The sequence below is a fragment of the Contarinia nasturtii genome, unplaced genomic scaffold, assembly GCF_009176525.2.
Source record: "Contarinia nasturtii isolate CC-2019 unplaced genomic scaffold, AAFC_CNas_1.1 Cnas_scaffold_928, whole genome shotgun sequence".
In the NCBI taxonomy this organism is placed as follows: Eukaryota; Metazoa; Arthropoda; class Insecta; order Diptera; family Cecidomyiidae; genus Contarinia; species Contarinia nasturtii.
The window spans coordinates 2,189,901-2,215,488 of record NW_022198275.1 but is presented as its reverse complement, the minus strand read 5'-3'; the positions used below and the strand labels follow the sequence as shown (position 1 = coordinate 2,215,488).

The following is a 25,588-nucleotide window of genomic DNA, read 5'->3' as shown; positions in this document are numbered from 1 at the left end:
TATTATTTTGTTTTTGTTTGTCTATCAAGCGGCTGTCATTATGTCATTAACAAAGAATTTTATTTACAATTTCCCCTTCATGTGCGTGACTCACGTTTATCGATATCAAAATTGGTGTGAGTCTTTGCTAAACGTGTATGCACTGAACTGAACCGTTTACATTTGAAATCACAGAAAAATCAAATAAAAAACAAATAAATCCGTTTTTTTCTCTCACTCGGGTTCAAGTTTAGTTTTATTCGGAATTTTCATTTCCATATTCATACAATGTTTTTTTTTTCTTGTCAATTCAATACAATTGGTTAGAATTCAATTTTTGTATAAAATTTTAGTTTTTCAGAAACATTTTGTTGATTATTACTAATGAGATTGAAAGCAAATTAACAATAATTCCAACCAAAAAAAACTTCAACATTTTGTTAGTGGAAATTACTCGCGGTTGCGATCTAGAACTGTTGAGATTTCTAGCAAATTAACACTCTTAAGAAATTTTATTATTTTTATTACTTTCAAATGTGCCAATTCTCTTGTTCATTCAAAAGTGTATAAAAATGTAAAATGAAGTAAATGAAATGTAATAAGCTCATCTACATTTTGTAAAGAAAGAGAAAATATTCACTTACATGTATATAATTATGTGTATTTTTTTGAATGATTAACAACAAAGTGTATTTTTTAGCGAATGTCTGTATGTCTTATTATCTATCACAAAATCTTCGTTTCATCATATAACATATATGAATGAAATGTTTAACATTTATAAGACAAAAGAAAATTGTCGCTCATTATCCTTTCCTAATGAGAAATGTTTTACGAAACGTGCCTGAGGCACAACATCAAAAAGGTGATTTCATTTTTAGTAAAAGTTTCATGTTGATTTTATTCTACAAATGTCATGTGTGATGGATTGATGGAATAACAGAGAGTTATCGTGCTAACAACTAATTATCTATGCGGTTTTTGTTCGCCATCAATCGAAATGACGCCGACAACGACGATGACGAACTATAAAAAATGAAACCGAAACGAAACGCATAATTTATATAGATGATGGCATGCGATTGACGCATAATCGATTATTACTCATGAAAGTCAAATTATCAATAAAAATAAACAGATGGCCAAAGAATGGGCTCGAGAAGAAAAGACAACACAATAAAAGTGGTATTATGGCACGTGCATTATTCGTTTTGATTTAAAAAAAAAGCCGAATGGTTGAGTTTAAAGACGTTTTTGAGTTTGACCAAACAAAGCACGCAAATTGATTTTTGATAATTTCTGTCGTGCTATTCACCTTTTTGACTCAAATTCTTTCTACAATGCTTTAAATTGGAAATGGAAATAGAGAAAGACCAATACAAAAACACATCACGCACATGCATGTCATCATGATGAAGACGGATTGATTAACTACGAATACAAATTGTACGCGAATTTTATTGGTCGTGAGACAATTAGGTATGCTGATTTAATGGAATATAAAAGCAATAAGAAACAGAACAACACCTTTAGAAGAATGGACACAAAAGTGACAAAAACCAATGAAAGAATGATAAAAACGTACATTACCTGTCAACAAACCTGTGCTATGGAAATCAACGCAAGATACTCTTCGGACTGTCCAAATGAAATTGAAATTCTTACCATTTTCGGCATGCAATGCACGCATATGAAATTTTCAAGCGACTTCATGAGTTGCATGTTCATCAAGAATCGTGCGTTAGCACATGCTCACAATTAAAAAAAGAACATGCAATGAAATATAGAAAACACCATTCGACGCTTGAATTTTGATATGCAAGCGCAGAAGAGTCTAACAGCAAACATTTAAAAATGAATGGAAGCAATTGGAAAATAATGATGCAGAAAAAAAACAATAAGTGCAATGATCGTATGAATGAATTCGTACATAAAATGTGCGGACACCTGAAATTGTTCCTGCAAAAAAAATAAGAATGCACACAGTTAAACACCTGCATTATTTAATATTATTTACGTATAAGTTTTCTCTATGTTCATCGCTAAATTTTTATTTGTCATTTAAATATATGATTTCAGTAGATTTTTATGGTTGTTGTTGTTTTTTGTAGTACAATAAATTTACTGATTTGGTTCAGTGTATCGGTTTTTCCACACATTAGTAAAATTACAAAAAAAACATCATTAATGGTTTTGCAAATAATTGCGAAAACACATCACTTCAACAACAAAAAAATGGCAATCGATTAATTATCATTTCATTCCATTGACTTTAAAAGTTAAAAGGGGTAGAACCATTTATTTTATTAATATGTTTTATTTTTAGTGTATGTTTTTGTTTGTTTTATATATCTTGTATGTTATCATATATATACTTGTAGCAACGTTATTGTAAAAATGTTGTGTTAAATCATCTAGTTTACATTTGTTTTGTTTTTCATCATATATAAATATCGGGTCGTTTATTTGAATGTATTTGTATGTTGTGTTTTGTATGGGATGGGGGGTGTGTCGTATTTAAGTTTGTTTATTTACCACTTAGAAATTAGAATTCTATAATAATAGTCTATGAACTTTTTGCTGTCTGTTTCACTCATTAGAATATAAATCATATATTAAGGAAAAAAAATGCCAGCCGAGTTTGCGTCTAAGCACATAGTCACATCAATGGTCACTTTGTGTTTTTTTTCATGTTATGTGCGATCTAAACTAATCTCTTGCTCTTTCCCTTAAAATCGCGCATCACAAAATCAATTGCGCATTCATACAATTTAAGCTTAACATTACTCACAATGATATGCCCACGCATCTCATACACTCCTGCATTTTCTGATACTGAATACATCAAAACAATGGTATATCCAATCTTTCACCTAAATAATCCCAGTCAATAGGAATTTTTATGGAATAATCCATTCCGAACAGAAAATAGAAAAAAAAATGTGTTCAAATTGAAAACATAAAAAAGTAAGTGGGGGGGAGGGGGTTGAAAAAAATAGAAACAATACAACGGATAAACTAAAGAGAAAAAAATGTTTGTGATTTATTCAGTTTTGTTTTTTAAAAACGTGTTGCACCATATATAGTTCTTTTTATATCATCCAAATATATTTAGCTTAATTTTTGCTCTTATATTTTGTTTCTACGGAAACTCTGTGTTAGTCTTTTTCATCCTAGACGTTTATTGTTATTGTTACAGTATACACCGAAGAAAAATCTCATTTTCAAAATCTTCATTTTTTGTTTCAAATTTTCTACAAAAAAGAGTCCATCCTTTTGTTTTTGGCTCGACAAAAAAAGTAAAATCGAAAAACGATTCGGAAATTACATATTCGTATTGAGTTTGTTGCCAAACAAATGTGTGTTTTCGTTTTGACGCCCAAATGTTGCGTCGCTTAAAAAATTGTTATAATGTTTGTTTTTTTTTTAAATTTTATTATGTTTTTTCCTCAAATCGAGAAGAAAACATCAATTCTAATGTTGCGAATGCAAAACATCAATGATTGGTGCTTAAAATGTCTATATATATAATGATCGCCACAATAATTTTAGCAATCGATTAAATTGTTTACTTAATTTTAAATTGAGAACATTTGACATCGAACCATTGTTATTGTTTTATGTACAAAAATGTGTGTGTGTGTTTGCGTTGTTCGATCGAAGAAAAAAAAGCAAATCGACAACGACAACCACACTTGATGGCTTCATTCGAATTAGATTTAACGCAATGTATGGGTATTGGCCATTTTGTGCGATATTTTCCTCCGCTTCGTTTCAATCCATTTATGATTTAATATAAGTTTGTTTTTTATTATTTAATTGCTGAGATACACATGATGTTCTGTCTAAACATGGGATCACTGTACATTCAATAAACGAACAAATAACGCTCATTCTCATCGACACTAGTCTAATTGTGGTTCCTTAAAATTAAATATTATCTGCGCGCGAACTTCGTTTTTCACGGTGTTTTCTTTTTTTTCTTCATTTTATTGTTATTCATCTTATTAAATTTTAATTTTATATCAAAGAAATTGTCCTATAAGAATTTTATCAACATTCTTTCGTTTGTGTGTTTTTTTATGTTTGTTTTTTTTTTTCTAATTTAGAACAGAGGATACGAAATGTTTCAATTTTCTAAATATTTACGCGCTGATTTGTTCAATCACCTTACAAACAGAAATCAATAAATATTATTATATCAAATAAACCAAACACAAAACAAATAATATGTTACTTCTCTTTTAATGGATTTTCATAATTTACCCTAATTTTATACGTAATTCTTATTTATAAATAGGATGCTTTTTAAACTCAGAAAATAGAAATGGCAACATTTCAATACATTGATGTCGGATTGTTAAATTATAATCAACGCCTTAACTATGGACGGTATGCATTGTATTTGACCTGCTTAGCAATTTCAGTATTTGAATTGGTGGTAATATTGCACAGTATGGTAAAATTAAAATGCATAGAAATTGACATTGTGCCACGTCCATTCATCGTTTCAAAAATCATTGTAGTGATTACGATTCAACTGTTTCCGATCACAGTTTTAGAATGTTGCTATTTCTGTTTTGCGTGAGTTGTAGCAGAGAAAAGAAAAAGAAATGAAAAATTTCTATCATAATACATATATTTCATTCTTATCAGTTAAATGTTCCATTAAAATGTTTCAATGTCATATGTTATAGTCCTCATTTGTATAGTAATAATAATAATAAATGTTATTGAATTATTCAATAGGTTATTCACTACAAATATTGCTCAAGAAAAAATCGCGCATCGTTTCACGAATAAATGGTTTTTTTTTTTTATTGTTTTAGCTCTGTTGTATGTTTGGGTGTGTAATTTTTTATGTGTTCTTGCATACAAATATTCTCTATATCTGATTTGAATGCACGTTGTACATTTGCTCTGAATGAAAAACAAAAATGATTAAAATCCAAGTTTAAAGAACTAACAGCTTTTGCTTAATTTTTCCTTAAGAATTGATGTTTTTGAAAAACAGTTCTGTTTCCGTCGCACCTGTGTATACGTATAACAATGAATTTAGATGGATTTAAATGAGATACGAGTTTTGTATGTTTATTTTGTTGCATCAAAATATTTAAGTTGCATGTGAAAAATGCGATCGTCAAATAACAAATCGTTTCAATTATATTAAAAATGGATTCCTTATCGTCTTTTGTTACATTTTTTTCTTCTTTTAAAAACAGCAATCATGCTTTTATAAGACATTAAATACAAATCGGTTTTAATTGTCTTCGATCATGCTCTGGTTTATACGTAGAACGATTCGTTGATCTCGCTGATGTTTTTAAAAAAATGATTTAATTGAGATATCGTTTACGTTTCATTTCTTTTTTCTTTAAAAATGGTTTACCAGCTGAAACATTGATCATCAAATTTATGTGTTATGCAAAAAAAATTTTTTCTCTCCTTTTTCGACTTTGTCACATTTTAATTAAATTCATAATTCGTTTTTGCGTAATTCCACATTTTAAGTTTCGCGCTCTTTTTTCACTTTCAATTCTTCGCCAAGAATGGTCGCAATTTCACCTTGCATAAATGCCCATGGAATTGTTGAATTTGCCAACGGACACTTATCACCACTGGGACAATATACTTCAGAGCCAGAACCCTATTTTTTTTTTCGGAAAATAAATAGATAAAATTGAGTTCATTTGTGAATGAATTTAATTTGTTTTTATTTTCAAATAATATACCTGTCGTTTGATGCTCTCCCGACTGCATGGGAAACAGAATTTGTGATGATTCACTGATGGACACTGTACGAAATGTGTGTCTTCAAGACGTTCCTGGCACAATGTACACTTCAGCGTTGGATTTGGTGCTGGGGTAGCGCCAGCGGTTGTATTACCTATCACCATAAAAAAAACAATTATTAATTTGTGACATTTATTCAGAATTGTGTCGAAAATGATCCGTAAATTGTATGCAAACGTACCAGTTGGTGGAACACCGAGACCTTCAGCCGATGGAGCATTTGCAGTAAGATTTGATGCATTGCTGACTGGAATTGGAACGCCTGGCAAATTGCCTTGGGCATTTTGTTGCTGTGCTTCAGATGATGTCACTGTCGTACTTGAAACATGCCGTGAACCAGATGATCGTCGTCCACTCGAGCCTGCCAAAATAAAAATAAAATAAAAAGATTACACACTTTTTCAAAGCCAAAATATCAAACGTCATTAAAGTCTATGGAGATGTTGAAAAAAGAATTCAAAATTGCTGATTTGTACCAGAGACTGAACGTTCTGTGCATTGATCCTTCAATTAAAATGAATGATTTTAAACTGTGTCGTACCTGAACTGTTTGGCGAATGTTGACTGCCACGCGATGCGGTACGTGGAGGTGGTGGTCCTGGTGGTGACGAACCATTCCGTGGGCTTCCCGGCGGTAGTGTTTCTGTAATGGACATTAAATTAGCCATTGGGCTTTGTGAAGTTGCTGATTGTGCTGGTGGCGTTGGATCTCCAACTGGCAGTGGTATGGGCAATGGCATTGATGTTGGGTAAACTATCAAAAACAATATATTCAACAATCAAAATGGGTCGAACTGTGCACATTTGTTTTTTTTTTTGTGGTTTTGTTTGTTTGGTTTCGAAATTTTGAGGTGAGTTTTTTTTGCTTGTGGTGAGACATTTTTCTTTTTGATTCGTTGCTTGATTCTAAATTTTCGTTTTCGTTTTCATTTTTAATATTTACAGAGTACAATCATTTTTCTTTACCCAATTCGATTTAAATGAACGGCAAACAATTAAAAGGATTGCTTTCGTGTTCGCTTTTAATGCCGTGCAAAAAGTGTTTGTTTTGCAATTATAAGCCAATGAATTTCACATATTTGAATGATTTACACATATGCGGTGCGAGATTGAAACATGTTGCATTTAAATTTTAATATGTGGGGTGGACTTTGTGCATGATTATTATTTAAAGAAAAAAAAATGCAACATTGTATTCAATCAAAATTACAAATGACTATGAACAAAGCAAAATGAATGCATCGATTAGATCATAGCATCGATTCACACAAACATTATTATTACATGTTCGGTTTGTTTACTATTTTTTTTTCTGAATTTCAATTCGCTTTTCACGACATAAATCGCACGATATGTGTAATACAGGTATGTGATTGCCAACCAGCACCAACAACAACAATATAACAACAACTTAAATGATGAGTGTTTTAATTTTCTCTTGTTTTCGATTCCATTTGAGAGGAGATGTAGAGAGAGAAAAATAAAACAATGCACACACATTTATTTTGGTTCTTTTAACAATTTCATGAAAACAAAAGCAAACATGGTGAATGAAAAACATCATTGAAAATGAAAAAAAAAAACATCAACACATACGCACACACAAAAAATTTTTTTATAAAAAAATGAAAGAAAAAAGTCATGCTGAATATTTGATCGTAGCTACCAATTTATCGATTAACATGATATGAACTTTTCAGTGAGTTGAAGGTGAACGGAATCGATGTAAAATAAAAATTGTCTAAAAATAATTACGAAATAATTTTGCTTGAATTTGGCCGTATTATGGATAATTTAAATGTCGCAAAAATAAAACCAACTTGAAATTTAGTAGCAAAAACGGAATCTTAATGACGAAATCTGTTCATCATATAAACCGGTCAGCGTGATAAGTAAAGGCTATTTTAATCGTTGAATTTGTTACTGTCGAAAAATTGCAAAGTGATCGGGTGAAAAGTGAAGGTAAGATACAATTACCGTATACAATTGAAATTGCATGCTTCTCAATTTGTAAATCTCTCGTTAGTTCTTCGTATTTAGAATTCTGCACGTAATTCTATGCGTATATTTTTATTGTTTTTATAAGTTTGTTAGTTTTAGTTCTAGTTGCACGTGTATAATTGAGACAGCGTAATTCCTTCAAGTGAATCGTGTATGCGTGCGTGAGCATTTATACAAAACGTACATTGTTTCAAACTAATTTGTGTATGGGCGCCGTCATACAAATGAATAATGTATGGATAGACAGCAATTGTTTATGGGCCAATATTCCATCGGCTTTAACATACGTACATCATCAAAACGAATACTAAGTCTCGGATGGTTAACCTCTCTCTCAGTTTGCAAGTGAGTGGAACGGAACGATAGTGGAAAAAAACAATAACATTATCAAAATGCTACAACATCAATGTTGCATGGCGGTTGGCATACCACCACGGTTGCCGCTTCATTTTTTCTTCCTTAAGCATTTTTTTATTTGTACATATTAACTGAATCAGTGTTTACGCTGTTGAACCAAGATGACATAATATGATTATGGGTCTTGATTTGAGTTGTAATTGCATACGAAGCGTGCAGAGAGCAAGAGCAGTAATACACAACGCATCTACATATATTGAGATGCATGCACGCTTAGAGCGATTGATTCAAAGATGAAGATCGACAATAACGATGACGACGACGACGATGATAATGATAAAGAAGAAGTAGTGGTGTACGTCATTACCAACAGTCATTCAAAAGCCGCCGTTGTTCTATAGATTCATCGATATCAGCAGAGCATTTTGCCACTTTAAGATAATTAGGGCTTTTCGCAATCAAGCGGCAAAGCTACACGTACAACGCATTACTTCGAATACTATTCTTTCGGTTCTTGCAGTCGGCTGTCTCTTTCACTGCCACTATATATCAAACAGATCGATTTGAAAAGCATTTACGCCGTTTTCTACATTTGTAAATGTTGATTTGTCAGTCAGCTGACTGAAAAATATACGTATCGATTGAAATGAAGTGTGTATGAGTGAATGAAAAACCGAGACAGTCGATTGCTTTTATACACAATCATGTCAGCGTCGACAGTTGTGATTGTAAACAACATGTTGCTACTATTTAAATCGTTGTGTATGGCATATTTTTTTTTTGTTCACTCTCTCGTCTTCTGTTGCTTTAATTCGAAATATGAGTACCAACAAATTCAGAAAGCACACACAAAAAAAAGATTGTAAGAAAAAGCTGTTATGTAAAAATCCAATTGACATAAAAAAAAATTGTAATAACCTTGCTATGCGAGACTATGAGCATTGTGTGACGTCACATGCCACTTACTGGTGGTACTATGTACTCGGTGTGTGAGAGAGTGAATGTATGTGACGTCGGTGCCATTTGGAACCAAAAATGTTTCCCATTTCGAGTTGTACGATAACCACTGCTTCTGTTCATTGAATTATAAATGTATATGGTTTCTTTGTCTTTATTTGTGCATAAAGTAAAGCTTTTTCTAAATTTAGCCATCCAAATACAAATGAACATTTATTCTGCTTATTTTGTTTATTTCCAAATGTTTTGTTGTTCGCCATTTTGTGTATGTGTGGCGAAAAAGAACAGTTTATTTGTTGTAAACAATAAACCGGAAAAATACCGACAACCAAGCACATTTTGATCGAATAAACAACAATTAAATCGATAGCTCGTTTTTTGCTGCATTTGCTATAAATACGGGGCTGCAAACAAATAAAAACAACTCAGGCTATCAGTTTTCTTAGCATGGAAACAATGGCAATCCCCAGGAAGATATAGAAATATAGAAAATATGCGACGCATGTCAGCGCATTTATGAGTGGCGTGAATCTGATCTGAAAAAATGAAAGTCCAACAAAAGCTGATTCACATTACCGATAACTCTATTGATTACATTTTAATCACAAACTTTTTGTACCATAAAACTCATTTGAATGACTTTTGATTGCGAACAAAAAAATCATGATGACTTTGTGCTCACCAACGCACACTCAGTTGATTTAAGCGGGGATGTTAAAAATGTGTCATTTAAGTGGCTTCATGATTGACGTCGACATTACGCTAACAGCTGTGCCCAAAAATTTTAAGCGATATGGTTTTTATGACCGTTTTCTTTTGATAAATAATTCATTAAAGAATTGGTGTGTGTAGCGTAAGTGCGTAACACACACACCATTCCTATTTCAATTAATTGCCATACAAGTTGTCACTTGTCGTTTTTGTTATCATTCCTTTGTAAAAACGTATTTTTTTTTATCATGCTCCCATTGTGTGGTAGCTTTTGAGAGGTCAATTGACACATGAATTTCAATTGCGTCATCCTCTCAAATTTATTTAAAAAAAAGTCATTGAACACGTGATATCTCAAATCAAGAATCATATACACGCGCCTTGAATTCAGAGTATATGATTTGTTCGGTCGAAATCAAATGAAATTGTGTGTCCAATTTTGTCGAGTTTTGGTTGTTTTGTTGAAACAATACTTAAAAACACCCAAAAAATGACATAATAAATTTGTGTAGAAATATTTGAAATTATCAATCTAAATGACATTTTCAGTAAAACGGAAAGACACTAAAAATAAATCGAAACGATTAAAACCGAGAAAAAAAAACAAAACAAATCGCCTCTCAGTGAATGTGTGTAATCAACAGCAAACGGAAACTCAATTGTTTCTCTTTGTGCTGCAATCATTAAAATTGTGTGTTGTTTAAAACCGCGCGCACATTTATGATAACCATAAATATAAATGGGTTCTATTTCGGTTTGTTTAACCATTTACAACAATTGCACTTCCTACTAAATAACAATCTAGTACATCACATTGAATTTCATAACAGTGAATTGATGGCGTATCATCCATTCGTACTTTATGTACTCGATGAGTCAGAGCTTTTTGTTTTTTTTCTTCTTATTATTCTTATTCTCTCGTTCTCACTCTCTTAATTTTTTGCGATATCTATATATTTTTTCATTCTTTGTTTTGTTTTCATTCTTTCAAGTGGCTGATAGAGTTTCAACGCAAACGGCAAAGCGAATCGCTTCAATTAGATTAATGAATATTCAAACCATGGTGTAGATGAAATGGAAATGATTTTTCCCCTTTTATAGTAACGGTCGTTTGGTATTAAATAGGCGTTTAATAAAAAAGTACAGTAATTTGAGATGTTATGTATAAAATCACATACAATTTTTTGTTTTAGGGAGATGTGTTGTTCGCCCACTGAAACGCATGATGGATGGCCTATCAGTGTTCGTTTGAATCAATTCAGAATTGGAATTGCTTCGATGTTCATCGGTTTGAAAAATAAATGCTTTCTATATAATTCATTTCAAGTGTATGTGTGGGCACAATTTATTCGATGAGTGTTCTTTCACAATATCACTATGAACTCACGACATTTACCATTTAATTAATATATTATATAAAAAAAGCGGATAGATATAGAGAATATAAAATACAGTTACAAGTGATTCAAATGGACCCAAATCATGCACACACTGAACTTGATTCATCTGGGTGTGAGCTTGTATTCGAGGTTTTTTTTTCTTCTATGGATCATCGTACGAAAACGAGTGATTTGATTCAATAATTCCGAATATATAGCTTCTTTATATAAAATATAAAAAGTCAACAGAGTATCATCTGCTAACACTGCCAAATTCGCTCTCAATCGATACGGCTGGTAACACACGCTCACATTGCACGAATATTTGTATTCGGTTGAATGACATTAATAATTGAATCAATTGAATAAGACGAGCTATAAAAATCAATAAATATTATGCATTTTACACATGTCTTTCAATCATATCCAATAAATGGAACAGTAAATTTAATATTTTCCGTTGCATTGTTTCGGTACATAATCATCAGCAACGGACCATGATCTAGAACCGAATCCATAGAACTGGAAAAGTGGAAAAGTACTCGATTGTATTACCCACTTTTTTTGCAAAATGTTAAATTCCTTTGGTTAAACCATGAAAACCGATAGATGGTAAAATTTATAGATAGGGTGTACGTGTCTTTTTGTTTTAGAATTCAAGAAACAAAGAGAGAAATGATATATATATTTATTGTCGTGTGCACATCACAAAATACCGCACATGCAAAGTGCATGGTGAAATAAACGGAGCGCACAATAAGCATTCAATTCAAACGAAATGGAAACATAGAACAAAAGTCAACGCAAACACATTCGCCGCAGACATACAACTAACAATAATAATAATAATAACAACAACAACAAGAAAATACAACAGACGTGACGTCACGTGATTACGTTTCGTACATAGATCGAAAGAATAAAATACAACAACAACAACATCGACCAGTGATTCCAATTGTGCGGCAGTGTGCGTGCGTCTCATGAACACGAAATTCTGATATGACTCGATCTGCTTTCATGTGTAACGATCAACGTTGAAACGTTGGCTGGCTGACTACAAATCTCAAATATGCTGTGCATAGAGATAAAAAAAAGGCAGCGTATGGTGTCTGTGTGTATATGCTTCAGTGCTGTTATTCAGTCACCGAGTTAAATACTACTGAGACAAGTTGAGCGCTGTGTGTAAGCATATTTGTATGTGTTGCGCTCAACTGACTAACCTCTCGCGTAGGTAATATAAACATAACTGCGACGCAAACATACATTTACGTGATACTCACAACATTGACATCGAATAAAGGGAACAAGAACAGAACGAACGAATGAGAGAAGAAAAAAAAATCGGCAACGACGCAAAACGTAGTAAATGGAATTGAAAACATCAGCAGTTATTCCAATGGTGGCAACGGAGTTGTAGTCTTTCCTTCATGCGAGACAATTCCACAGACATACATACACAAATGCAATGGCAAAATGATTCTAGTCAGAGCAATTGCGACTGACAACAGTGTTACAACTGACTTTCACACAGAGACGCAAACATATACACACGCAACGAATCAACGAAACGAAACCAGCGACAAAATGGTCGATAGGTCTGGTATGCTGGTGTTTCGCCATTCTACTTCTTCTTCTTCTTCTTTTTTTTATATCTCTATTTTGTATTTTACGTCGTTTACTCCAATGTAATTTGTACCACATGCGAGCAAGCAACGTCGCATTTTACATTCGTGTACGCGACGTATATTTTTGGTTCTATACATATGTATGTGTTTGTTGATGCTCGACATACGTTCGACACTGGTTCGTTGGCGCTGTATAATCATATATCCGTTTTTTCATTTGTGTGCGTGACAATGGATGTTTTATCAAGTCGAGAAATTGACTGTGCAACGATTAAATGCTTTGTGAATACACAGACAAAGAACACATCGATTCGGTCGCATGACTGTGCACATACCGCAATAAATGTACTCAATTCTCGAACCTGAAACATAGCTGAATAAATTAGGGCCTACGTTACGTAGCTCAAATGCTATATATACACACACACGCGCTCCGAAAATATAATAAAATATGTCGTAGCCAAACTCACAAACACTGCTCGTCTCTTTATATATATATCTTTTTAAGCTGACTCTCTGTTTCCATCTCTCTGTGTGTATGGCTGCATGTGTGTATGTTTGGATTTCGTGTGCGGCACTGTTGCCACATTTCATTTTGCACACTTTTCGATGGTTTGAATCTCGCACGAGCATATGTATGTTGATTGTTGCCTTTGACTTTGTTGTGTCGTATACGATATACCAAATAAGCAAAACGATATGTAGTCGATTTATATATAAATATAATCACGCATATACACGCTAAGAGTACGCTCGTAAACGGCCTGGTTGGTTTCGGTCGTGATGTGCAAAACACAGCATTGACTTCGTTTACTGTCGTACACACCAAAGGCTGTCGTTAAATTATCGATTTTCTTACGTATGTCTTTCGTTCGTTCGTCGCATGCACATTTCTTGTAAAAGTGCATTTCTCATTTGAAAATGACCAAATCTATGCTGTTTCCATGTCCAAATCCATTGTATTTTCCTTTTTTTTTACATAAAAATGTGTGCATGTGAAATTCTCTGCCAAATGAATGTTGGTGTCGTTGACAATTTAAATGATTCGAATTTGAACAATTTTTTTCTTTTTTTGGCTCATATTTGATTGTGTTACAAGATTCCATTTCCCTTTGTTCATGCATAAACCTTTTTACGACAATTCGTATGCAATGCTTGTGTATATGAATTTCATTTATTTAACGCTTATTTCAAGCGTTATTTTCTCGTTTGTATGTACATGAGAAATGAGTTCAACTTTCGTTATTATCCAGTTAATCAAAAAGAGTAATGAGAAAAATAAAACGAATTGCCCAACAAAAATTGTACTTTTGGTAAAAATGTAAGTCACTTAAAGATCAAAGAACCAAGCTATTGAAATGAGAGAATAAAATGAAGAGAGACACAGAGAGAAAATCCATTGTAATCGTTTTTCGTCGAAAGAACCTAACGGGATCCATTCATTTGTATTTTTTGGTCTTATTTCAAATTATATCGAAATTATTTTCGTTCAACTTCGAAACTCCATCGGAAGAGAGTTTGTTTTTCTTTTCTTTTATTTCGGATTTCATTTTAAAAGCGAACTCAGAACCTTGATCTCTCTTTCACTACGCTCGGTGAGCAGATGTTTGTTGTCTACACATTTATTATGGTACATATGAAATGAATTGTGTCTCGTACAACCGATGAATCCAACGTAAAAAAAGTGCGTTTGATGAAATGAAATTTAAGGAAGAAATGCAAAGAATAATACATAAACTAGAAATTAAAGAATGAAAACTAAGTACTCATAGCTAGTGATCAGCAGTGAAAGAAAAAAAAAACCGCTCACTTACATCAAACGAGTGAAATAATGATTAACGACCCGGTTCCATGTGTATACACATTCGAAATAAAATATATGGCGTTCTTAAAATTTCGTATTTCTCTCTGTTCTCAAGCGAAAAACTCGTGTGCGTATATGACGTTCTTTTTTTCATCATCGTCTTTGCTTCAATTCGATTCTAATTTTAAACTTTAAAATACACACGATGGCAACGATAGAGGGAAAAAAACGACAAGAGCAAACAAAATACGCGATCGGAACCAAATGGAAATGAATACGAATGATCGTAGAACGTTACATTGTATTTAAAAAAAAATTGAATGTGTTTGTTTCGCGCGACCATTGTACTTCTTGTGTATGCCACGAAATGCTTTGTAAGCGTACATACACATTGAAAACGAAAGAAAAAAAGAATAAATCTAAAAATAAAAATATCGCGCCTTCACGTCATTTTGGCACAAACGAAACGAAAGAGAAAAAATAAGGCAAACGTGCATGAGTCTTCGCAATTTAATTCTAAGCGCGAAATATTCTGTGCAAACAAACACATTGTCAGTATATTGTATAAACATAGACACGAAATGACGAACTTAATGAAACAAAACCAAAGCATACACAGACCCAATACGAAAAAGTGGCCACCGCACATTGTTTATATCGTGCTTCCGTTATATATAGTATGTGGTGTGAGTGTGTGAGTGAGAGACAGTACAAATCAGCGAATCTTGAGCGTGGAATTTTCAAATGAGAGAAAATGCCGAGTTGAAATGAGAATACAATTTTATGGCCGTAATCATCATTATTCTTCGAACATATATTCAATTGTATGAATGATTGTTTTATTTGTAACTGAAATTCCGAGTAAATACCAGCTAATTTATATAGCTTGCAGCGTGTATACAAAAAAAATTAATCAACAATGGTATGGAAATTAAAAAAAACCGATTATAACAAATCACACACACATTTTGAGATAGTGTTTTTTCATTTGGCCGCAACTCATACACTAATTCAGAAGATTCACACATTTGCATGGGTAATCTGATGTTTTGACAATGAAACCATTGCTGTGTCGTATGTTTATTACTTGCAATCGTATTTTTCTCGGGGTGATACTGTTGCGGCCGTCACTGTAACTATCAAATATTATTACAATTGATAAATTGTATACTTAAGCATTTACATAAACATAGACAGACCAACGAGTTTTGTACGTAAACATTGTTGGTGGGCGATTTTTTCTTACTTATATATTTGTTTATTTAAAAAAAAATCGCTCGCCCAGTCAAAACTGATGTTAAACATGAAATCGTTTCATGCAATAGACGAAGAAACGAACCACGATTTTCTGCTGTTAAAACGAATTATTGCCATTTCGAAGAAAAATGAATTTATTTACAGTATTGGTTATCATCAAAAATCATGTTTACTTTCTTATATTATCTCGATTTCCTTCAACACTCACACTCACTCAATCCCATTTCTTATTTTTTTTTTTTTTTCGTTTCACTCATTTTTATTATCAAGTTATCTGATGAGCATTTGTGCGCGATAGTGATAAGATAAGATTATTATCCGATTACTGGTGGTAATAGAGAAAAGTGAAATATGCTCCAGATAATTGAAAATGTGCAATTTATCATTACGTTCTAAATTAATCACTAGTTTCAAAAAAAAAGAATGAAATATGTACGGAATGTATTTTATCAATGCACTTGTGCACATTTATAATTTTATAAATGTGTCAAATCGAAGTGGATTTGAAATGGAAAATGCCATTGCTAAAGAGATTCAATATTCTTAAGCTTCGGATTTTCTCCGATGAATAGACGAAGACATGTATCCACCATTATTTTGTTTCAAATGCAGACAATGTGGTTGGAATGGTCGCATGTAGTTGGCTTGCGATTGAGTGGAATTTTTTTTTTATCATAATAATTTCTTTTCACAAAAGAAATAGTTTCAAGTATACTATAGTAAATTTTGAGAAAACATTGAAAAGAGAGATATTCTTTTTGTTCAAAAAAAAAAAACATGTTTTTAAAAATGTCTGTGGGTATCTCAAACGAGTTAGAGAGACATGACTTTTTAGTGAATGCACCGGCACGAAAAGAATTCTTTATGGTTTTTTTTCTTCAGTTCGTTGATTGAAACTTAGTAGTCGTGCAATGCATACACATACGTGATTTGACATACTTCCACAGAAAACGGTTGAAAAGATACGAAAACGGGCGCGCACTTAAATACAAAGCAAGAGAGAGAGAGAGAGCAACACATCATAGTGCATTGGCAACCATCGAAAAAATATTTTCTTTGCTTGAGATGCGATGAAATGAGAAGAAACGAGTAAAACACGTATAATAGCTTGACTGCGATATGAACGACCACGGAACGGCAACGATGAATCTCACTGCTTGTAATTATAATTACATTGCCAAAGAGACTGAACAATCGTGTCAAATTTTAGTTCATCAAACTTGTCTTTCCACTTTCGAACATACGGAATGTTCGGTTAATCGTGGTTTCATTTCGTTGCTGCTGTATTCTTATTTCATTTGATTTTCAATGAGTTTAAATATTTAACATGCCGTGCAGCAAAGAACAATGTTGTATCTTGTAAGCGAAACATATTTATGTAATACAACAATTCCGACTTGGAAAATGTTGCCAAAAAGCATGCAAAGTGTGTTATCGTAGTACAAAGCGTTTAGAATAGAATGCCAATTTGTGGTAGCTAATGCATGCATTGATAACAAGTGTGTTGTGTGCGGTATAGAAAGCCAAAGATTAATACTTCAAAGCGCGGTGAACACGTTGTGAGAGAGATGACGACAGACACACACGTAATCTTGTATTTATCTTGATAAAATAAGCAGCACCAACGACAACAGCAACGAGCGATGACGACGTTTGTAATTTGAATTGAAGAGAAAACAGGTAGATTCAACACGCACACATCAACTCAATACATCCGTCTTTCACATACAAAAAGAAACCTACAAAAATTGTGTCTTTGTGGCATGAAATCCGCTTTTATTTGTTGAGAAACTAATAGAGAGTGCGACTGTGTTCAACGCGTATTTGCTGAAGCGTGATCAAATGTCGATTTTTTTTTCTTCTTCTCAAATTAGCCTTCTTTTAATTTTCATTCGTAAATATTTGCGATTGTGGATCGGCATTTTCTATATCTATGTATAATGACAAAAACCCGGCCGTTTGAGTATTTTATGAGGCCGCGTATCTTTATGACGCACACTGATAAAAGAATTTTGTGTTTTTTTTCAAATACGCGACATCTATTTCACATGCGATTATAATTATAAATCTCAACAACAATTTTGTAAAACGTGATTGGTAAATAGTTCGCTATCTCTTTAACTGCAAAACCGGCGTGAAATGACTTTTGATTCAACTCATACACAAAAAGCTGGAGATAACTCGATATATATTTCTGGTAAATATGACGAGAAGTGTCATTTAAAAATAAACCTGTTTTCGGTAGAATTGCACATATGTTTTCGTTGAAAACGAGAAATGTAAAAAACATATACGAAAAAATGGACTTAAACCAACATTTTTAAATGACCAGTTTTGCGAAAACATCACAGCAGTAGCAATAATACTATCCAAATATTTCATATGTGGTTTGTTGTGTTGGATTTCTTCTTCAAATTCGAATGGGAAATCCTGTTGAGTAATTTTCTATTCCTATAAAACTGATGCAAAGTGCAAAGAAACATGAGCTCAACTCATTCGGTTTGAGTTGTCCGCGAAATGCGCGGGAAAATAAATGTAACTGTAATAATAACCAGTCTCAAATGGTTGGACCAAATTTGAATTCATTTGTGAAGTTTATCAAAAAAAAAATACATCGATAACATCATAAAAATGGCATTGGAAATGCTGTTAATGTACACAGAAAATGTATTGATGAATTGGTAGCTACTATTGATGTGGTATGAAAAAGGCAATGAAATAAAAAGAAGCGTACAAAACGAAAGAAAGAAGATTGCACACTTAGATGTGATGCGATGGAATAACAGTACTTACTGCTTGCTTTGAATGTTGCCGTGTCGAATGAGGGAGCACGAATTGGATGTTTATCCTTGAAATTTGGTTGACGATCACCGCCAAATGGTGTTGGCAACGAATCACCGCGACTCAATGGTGGGCGTACTTGATCTTCGGACATAATCCGCTTTGAACTTCCACTTTCTTGTTCATCGTCTTCAGATGGCCGCTTTAATCCAACCGTTGACAAACTCTGTGCGCACATTTAATAAATGTTTGTATTAGTATAATCAGCAATGGCATAAGATTTACGTTTATGCAAAGCAACTTACGGGTGGAATTTGTTGTGGTGATGGTTGTGATGGGGCTTGAGATGGTGGTGCTGATGGTTGTTGTTGCTGTTGTTGTTGTTGCGATGATGGCGGCTGTGGAGCTTGGGGTTGTACCCGGCCAGCAATTGGCATATGATGTGGAGCATTTGGCATGTGAATGCGAACTGGACGACCAGTATCGTGTGGTTCCATTTTTGGAGTAAAATCCAATAAACGTGGTCCGGTGCCACCGGGCTGTGATGCTTGCAATGAATATGAATGATGATGGGCTGATGGTGCAACTAAGCCAGCGGCCGCTGCAGCGGCTGCTGCTGCTGCTGCACTTGAACTGCTACGATGTGTGGCGACCTCACCATTTTCACCGTGGCCACGTTTAGTAGCTGAATGAACCCGTTTCATTTGCCGTGCACCATCCAAAACCAATTCAATTCTGTCGGCACCTTCATAATTCACACATCCACGACATACTTGCTCGCTAAAATCATGGATCATTGCCCATGGCATTCGCGGCAAATCACATAAATAACACTGTTGTCGTTTCGGTTGTACACTCATTTTGTGACTGTTTTGATTTTTCGCGTGTTTTCTTTTCCGTCAAACTTAGTAATTGTTGCTGTGTTATTTTATTACGTTTCAAATTTCACACTTGTACACTGCGTTACGAATTTCTACTCTATTTTTTTTTTGCTTGGTCAATTTTTTTATCTGCCGTTTTGTGTGTCGACACTTCTTTATCGGCTTACGGTATAGCCGATATGTTATCAATTGAATACATTCAAAATTGTTTACTTTTCAATTTTTCACTATAACTTTTATTACCGTTGTTTTTTTTCTTGCTCTTCCCCTTTCTTTCACGCACAATCAATATATAGTTATATCAACTTTTTCGATAATCTGCAAAACAAAATAAAACCATTAAAAATGTGTAACGAAATATAAAACCTAAAATGAATATTTTCTCATTTTTTCTTCTTCTTCTGTTGTCAAACACAGTGAACTATGGCACTTTTATCATTTGTTTTGGTTATTCATTTTAAACGATAGAAATATGGAAGAAATGAATATGTTAAAATGCAATTTGCAGACGAGACATTGGATTTCAAAATACACTAATGTTGCTAAACATTAATGATGGAATTGAGCATTTTGCTTGAATTTCATTTTTTTATGGTTGACCGAAAACAACAACAACATAAACGCAAACACAGAGAATTAAAAAAAATGAAAATGAAATCGAATATCGCGGTCACACTAGCGACGGTCGGGCAAACCACTACAACGGTTCATGCGACGGAGCACACATTCACTGTCATTTAAAAAAAAAGAGTTCGCATGTAATAAATGCATGCAATTTAGTCACGCTTTTATCTTTCTGAATTCAATGAATATTAATATGTGTATATGTTTATGGCTTTTGATTGTTCTTTTCGTTTTCAAAAGAAATTAAAAGAAGCAATTCACTGTTATAACCCTTTGCTTTTGAATTTGGCAATAGTTTTTTACGTTATGGAACAAATTAAGTTTGAGTCATAAAAGTGCTGCATAAAAAGAACAAAAACAAAATTATTTCTGGCAAATTTTCTCTTATATTTGGCTCGACGAGAAAAAACCCATCAAATCGAAATAATCACGTACACAGAATTAACTTTAGTGATAAATAAGAATTACTCGAATGATTTTCTCTCTCTCTCTCTAATAAACGACGCATTTAAAATAGCGTAAATGAACCGCGATTTGACCGAAATTTTTTGAATTCACTTTCACGATAACGTATATGCGGCTGATACTGGTAATTTATTACACAATCGCTTTATTTACATTTCTTACAAACTGTTGGTGTCTGCCCGAGATAAGGAATTTTAATGAACAAAAATAAATATTGGAGAAAAAAAGTAGCGCCAATCGAACTGAATAGAACGAAAAAGTTATGATTCGTTTTTAAAATCGTGCACAAAAAATATTTTTCTGATTGATCGTTTCCGCTAGTTACTTTATTCACTGCGTGTCACACACTAAAATGGTCAGAATAACAGGAACAAAAAAATTTGAACTCAAATTAAATGTAAGAGATAGGTAAAGCACAAAGTGTTAAAACATAGTAAAAAAATAACACGAAAAAATATGTATATAAACAAAATCGTACTATATAGAACAATCGCACACTAACCACACATCGAGAAAAAAAAATTCGATCAGAATATTTTTATGAATATGATATATTTATTTTTTCTGTTCCGAAGGAAAAGACAAACAAGCGTCAGCACATAATCACAATCACATTCAAACTAAACAGAAACAGCCGAAAATACTGAACGCGGAGCAACGAATTCCGAACAAATCATTGTTAAGCATCATCATCGGTGTGCACACACGCAATCACTCACACATATACATCGAATTGAGACGCCTGTATTGGTTTCCCCCGCTTTCATTTCTCTGTATGTGTATTATTTGTTTGCGTGTGTACGTGCATGTTGTCGCCAGGTTGGATTTGTTTGCGTATCGGTAAATGATTGCGGATGTGTTTGTGGCTGTAGACCGAGCATTGCACACATTGCTAATGTGACGTAGAAATAAACGGCATTTGTGCCGCTGTACTAGTGAGTCATATCATCAGTTTTATCGAATCGCATTTTCGTTGCGCTTGGCTAAGTGCCGAATAATGACGACGACAACGACAATACGGTATGCATGTGTATTGAATCATCATTTACGCTAAATGTGTAACTGTATTGGTTCAACTGAAAATGTAAAGAGAAGAGAGAGAAAAAAAATCGATTGTCGAAATACGAATGTATACGGATTTTATTACGGGAGCACGTAATTTACCACACAAAACACGTACACCACTTTACTATGAACGAATTCTATATAGGTTTTGGTCGTTGTCGTTGTTTTTCCACTTTATGGATTTGCTGTATGTAACATGAAACGTGTGTTGCCTGTTTTATATTCTATGGCTGTGGACTCGCTAATCGATATCGTTCGCAATGCGTGTGTAGTGTAATTGCAAATGCGTGTGCTAGAGTTTGGCTGTTGCCTGGGATGGAATGAGGTTCGTGAGCGTTTTTCAATCGACGCTCGTATTAAAATGTATGATTTTTTCATGTACATTATATACTTATTCATTGCATGTTCGGCTGGCCGTTCAGTCAGCGGTTCGCTAAGACACTTTTTGCGTATGTTTGTGTGATTTAAACTCGATGTTTTTTTTTTTTTTTGCGTGCATTACTACTACCGACACATTGAAATTGATTTTATGTGTTCGTTTTGAGACTTTTTGTTTTGTTTTCGTCTTCGTGTTCTTTGCGCTTCCTTCGGTTTTGCCGTTCATATCGAACGAACATTTGAGAACGAGATGGTAATAAATTATGCGTTGAACATATTATATACATATGAATATTATATCTAAACACATACGCACACACGCTTTGGTTGAAATCGTTTAATTTTTGCGTGTTCCTTTCGAATTGAATGGTGGCAACGATGATTCTTTGGTCGGTCGATCGGTCTGTTATGTGTTGTATATTTTATGGTGGGTCCGAAATAAATACACTCACAGACACGAACAAAATAAACAAACGTGCCCGCTTAATTTTATCTTTCCACTTTTTATGCCATTTCGTTTCGTTTTTATTTTATATATATGTAGTATAATATTTTGCTCTTCTCACTGGTGAACTCGTTTTTGAACGCAACAGTAAATATACTTTCAGATCATCATTTAACAGGCTCCAGGTTTGCCAAATGTTTACATTTTGATAGAGTGAGAAAAACGGCAAATTCATTTCTCTTCTTTTCGCATGTATCATTTGTTTTTTTCTTCTTCTCTTTTTTTTCTCACTATTACTAAAAGGTTTTTTATGTGCTTCGCCGATTCGATCATCGCACTTTTTCACTTGTTCAGAGAGTAGGGGAGAGTGCAAAGCAAAATAAAAAAATACACAACTTTTTGACTCAATCCACAAAAAATGTCGACGCTTTTGTATGCGTACAATATGACATCATAAAAATCATAGCATGAACATTCAGGAACGAACAAGACATTTATTGGTATTAAAAAGGCAAGATTTAAAAAAAAATATTTTGTGCCGACAGAAATGAATCGCATAGATTTATATCATACCGGATGATGATGATTCCCTCTCTTGAAATTGGATGTGCGATATTATAATGATAAACTGGTAGATAGGAGATGATTTTGAAAAAACAAACACACGTCGATCACTATGGCTTAAAATTTCATTACTAAGACCTTTCATTTTGTGACCTTTCATTATCTTTTATGTTTTTAGCGTAGCTTGTAAGATCCTTTGATAATTATCTTTGAAAATAAGTGTACTTTTCGCTCTTCGATACTAAGTATCCCTTAAACTTTTTTATAACGGCGTTGTAATATAAATTAATTTGAATTTCTTCCTTCGAAATAAGGTATCGGCTCTGTTTTTCTATAAAATCGAATTGTTCTATTATATTTTACAGAGTTTTTTCTGTATTTTAAAGTACTTTATACTTTTCTATGCCTCTGTTATCTGCGTTCTGATTGAAATTGAATGTGATTTTTGCAATATGGAACGGTTTTGTGCCGATTAAATGTTTTGGATATACATGACTCACATAGTATATATTTACTATTTCAAACAATGATAGAAAACGCGGCTACAACTCTTTTTTTTTTCAACGAAACTAATGGCTTCGCAATGCATTTTAGTAAAATCTAGTTTATTTAAGATAAAGTACTCGAGCACGAGTTTGATGTTTACATTGTTGATTTGTATACAAATAATCGATTTCATTCTATTTGGTATGTAGTCATCTAATTCTTATTTTTTTTTCGTCGATGTGGAAATTGTGAGTTTCGAATAAAAATTGAAAATAAAATGCGATTCTCGATTGTTTCGAAATTTCCGTTTACTCAAAATCATTGGTGCATACAAAGATGTGCACATAAAATGTATCCAAATTAACTCCGCTACATACACAGCTATATGCGACATTGTAATTTGCTCAAAAAAAATTTTTAAGTACGAAATTGGCTCTGTTGGCATCGAACTCATGATAAATGAGAAAAAGTTTTAGTTGTAAGTCCACTAACCGTAAATATTTTGTTGATTATTACTGCATATTTTTTTTCGTCTCCAAATATATTCATTTTACGTGGTTCGTTAGTTAGTTACAGAACATCCAAAATAAACATCGCTTGTGTTCAGTAAAAGTCACACTCACCCGATTACAACCGGTACGATTTGATATTTATAAAAGAAACACGTTGGATAATTTATTAGCAAGCATTTATTTTCACGCAATGTATTGAATTGGATGTGAGAGTGTATGTGTGCACTTTGTGGCGAGCATGCGGCTAATTTATGTGTGGCACCGTATAACAATGTGACAATGAGATGGATAGCATTGTGTTGTTTCGTTTGTGGCCTGTCATCGACATCACATTTTCCCAAATTCGATAAATTAATGGACAAATATACTACAACGCAATGAAAGTGTGTTGTTGATATGGAGATAGCGTGTATTTTTTGTTCTCCCCAATACAAAACGTGTGTACTTATGTATATATGTGTATTGTATATTGAAATGCCATGTGATGAATAGGTCAAATTTTATTCAAACGAAATGAAGTGCCGAGAGAATGAGAGCGGAAGACCGTTCGGTCATGCTATAAACACTGATTTATCGATTGAATTTCGTTTACCATTGATAATTTTTCGAGAAAATCACGCACCGAATTGTTTGGATCACCATAAAAGCAAGAGAACAAATCCATCAAGTCATCGGCGTCATGACATACATTGACATGCACTGAATAAACGTTCGTGTTTGATTTGGGACGCTTGAGAATTACCAAATATTTTGTATTTTGTATGCGAAGGCAATGACACAAAAAGGAAGTGATGATAAACACATTTCCCATATTTTTTACCCTTTAGGAGCTTTAAAAATGTTATCATTTGCTACAGTTAGTTGAAGAAAATTGCTATGTTCAAACTTATATACGTTTTCATTCGAGAGTGGTATTGATGTAATGTCATCAATGTTATCCCTCGAAATGACTTTGAATTTAATTTGCGGCATATGTACTGTATTAACATCTAATAACAAACACATTAGCCATTTGGCACGAGAGAATATAGTTTTGTCTTCCATTGCAAGGAAATCATCGGATATCTAGTGTCGTCTTCAAGTGAACTTATACACAAGTAATATTGATTTTATGCCACAAATACCAACCATTTCCGTCGCGATTGTATCATCGCTATCGTGGCAAACATCGTAGGGAACGTAAATGGATAGGATATCATGATGAATAGGGCCATAACATTTATCGTTTATGAAGTCGAAACGAATCAAGCCAAATGCACACACTATAACAATAAAGCTTTTAAAATGTAGCGCTGATCATCACGTCTGATTCGCATTAAGTCAAAAGAAAAATAACGCGTAAATCATTGGTTTCTTCTGTTGTTGTCGTTGTTGTCAGCGAAAAGGCACGAAAGTGTCATGCATGATTCAATGAATAAGAACAAAAAAGCATGCGCATGCAAATTGGAAAATTTACATATGAATTTTGCATATTTTATTGAGAAAATGTGGTAAAACTTTTCAACATTGTCAATCTGGTAT

At 33.4% G+C, this 25,588-nt stretch overlaps 1 protein-coding gene across 5 annotated transcripts; it reads right to left on the bottom strand.

Moving 5' to 3' along the window:
* Positions 1 to 2,993: 2,993 nt before the first annotated feature.
* Positions 2,994 to 21,230, bottom strand: LOC116342760 (interferon regulatory factor 2-binding protein-like B). 5 transcript variants are annotated; one of them, XM_031770487.1, is made up of 7 exons: positions 21,120 to 21,230; positions 18,953 to 19,846; positions 18,660 to 18,873; positions 6,314 to 6,526; positions 5,954 to 6,133; positions 5,712 to 5,866; positions 2,994 to 5,626 (listed from the first exon to the last, which is right to left on the bottom strand). In XM_031770487.1, the coding sequence occupies exons 2-7, from the start codon at positions 19,505 to 19,507 to the stop codon at positions 5,486 to 5,488; spliced, it is 1,458 nt and encodes a 485-aa protein (XP_031626347.1). In that variant the 5' UTR covers positions 19,508 to 19,846; positions 21,120 to 21,230; the 3' UTR covers positions 2,994 to 5,485. The 5 variants fall into 5 exon arrangements, with proteins under 5 accessions (XP_031626347.1, XP_031626352.1, XP_031626349.1 ...); XM_031770492.1 differs by having other exon boundaries at positions 6,314 to 6,415; XM_031770489.1 differs by having other exon boundaries at positions 21,096 to 21,208.
* Between the last annotated feature and the right edge of the window lie 4,358 nt (positions 21,231 to 25,588).

Bases quoted from the DNA above. Each gene is read 5' to 3' on its own strand.
- LOC116342760 (XM_031770487.1), bottom strand. From the start codon at position 19,507: ATGAGTGTACAACCGAAACGACAACAGTGTTATTTATGTGATTTGCCG. The intron at 5,867-5,953 runs GTACGTTTGCAT...TTATGGTGATAG, and splicing joins TCTCGGTGTTCCACCAACTG to GTAATACAACCGCTGGCGCT. The intron at 5,627-5,711 runs GTATATTATTTG...AAAAAAAAATAG, and splicing joins GGGAGAGCATCAAACGACAG to GGTTCTGGCTCTGAAGTATA.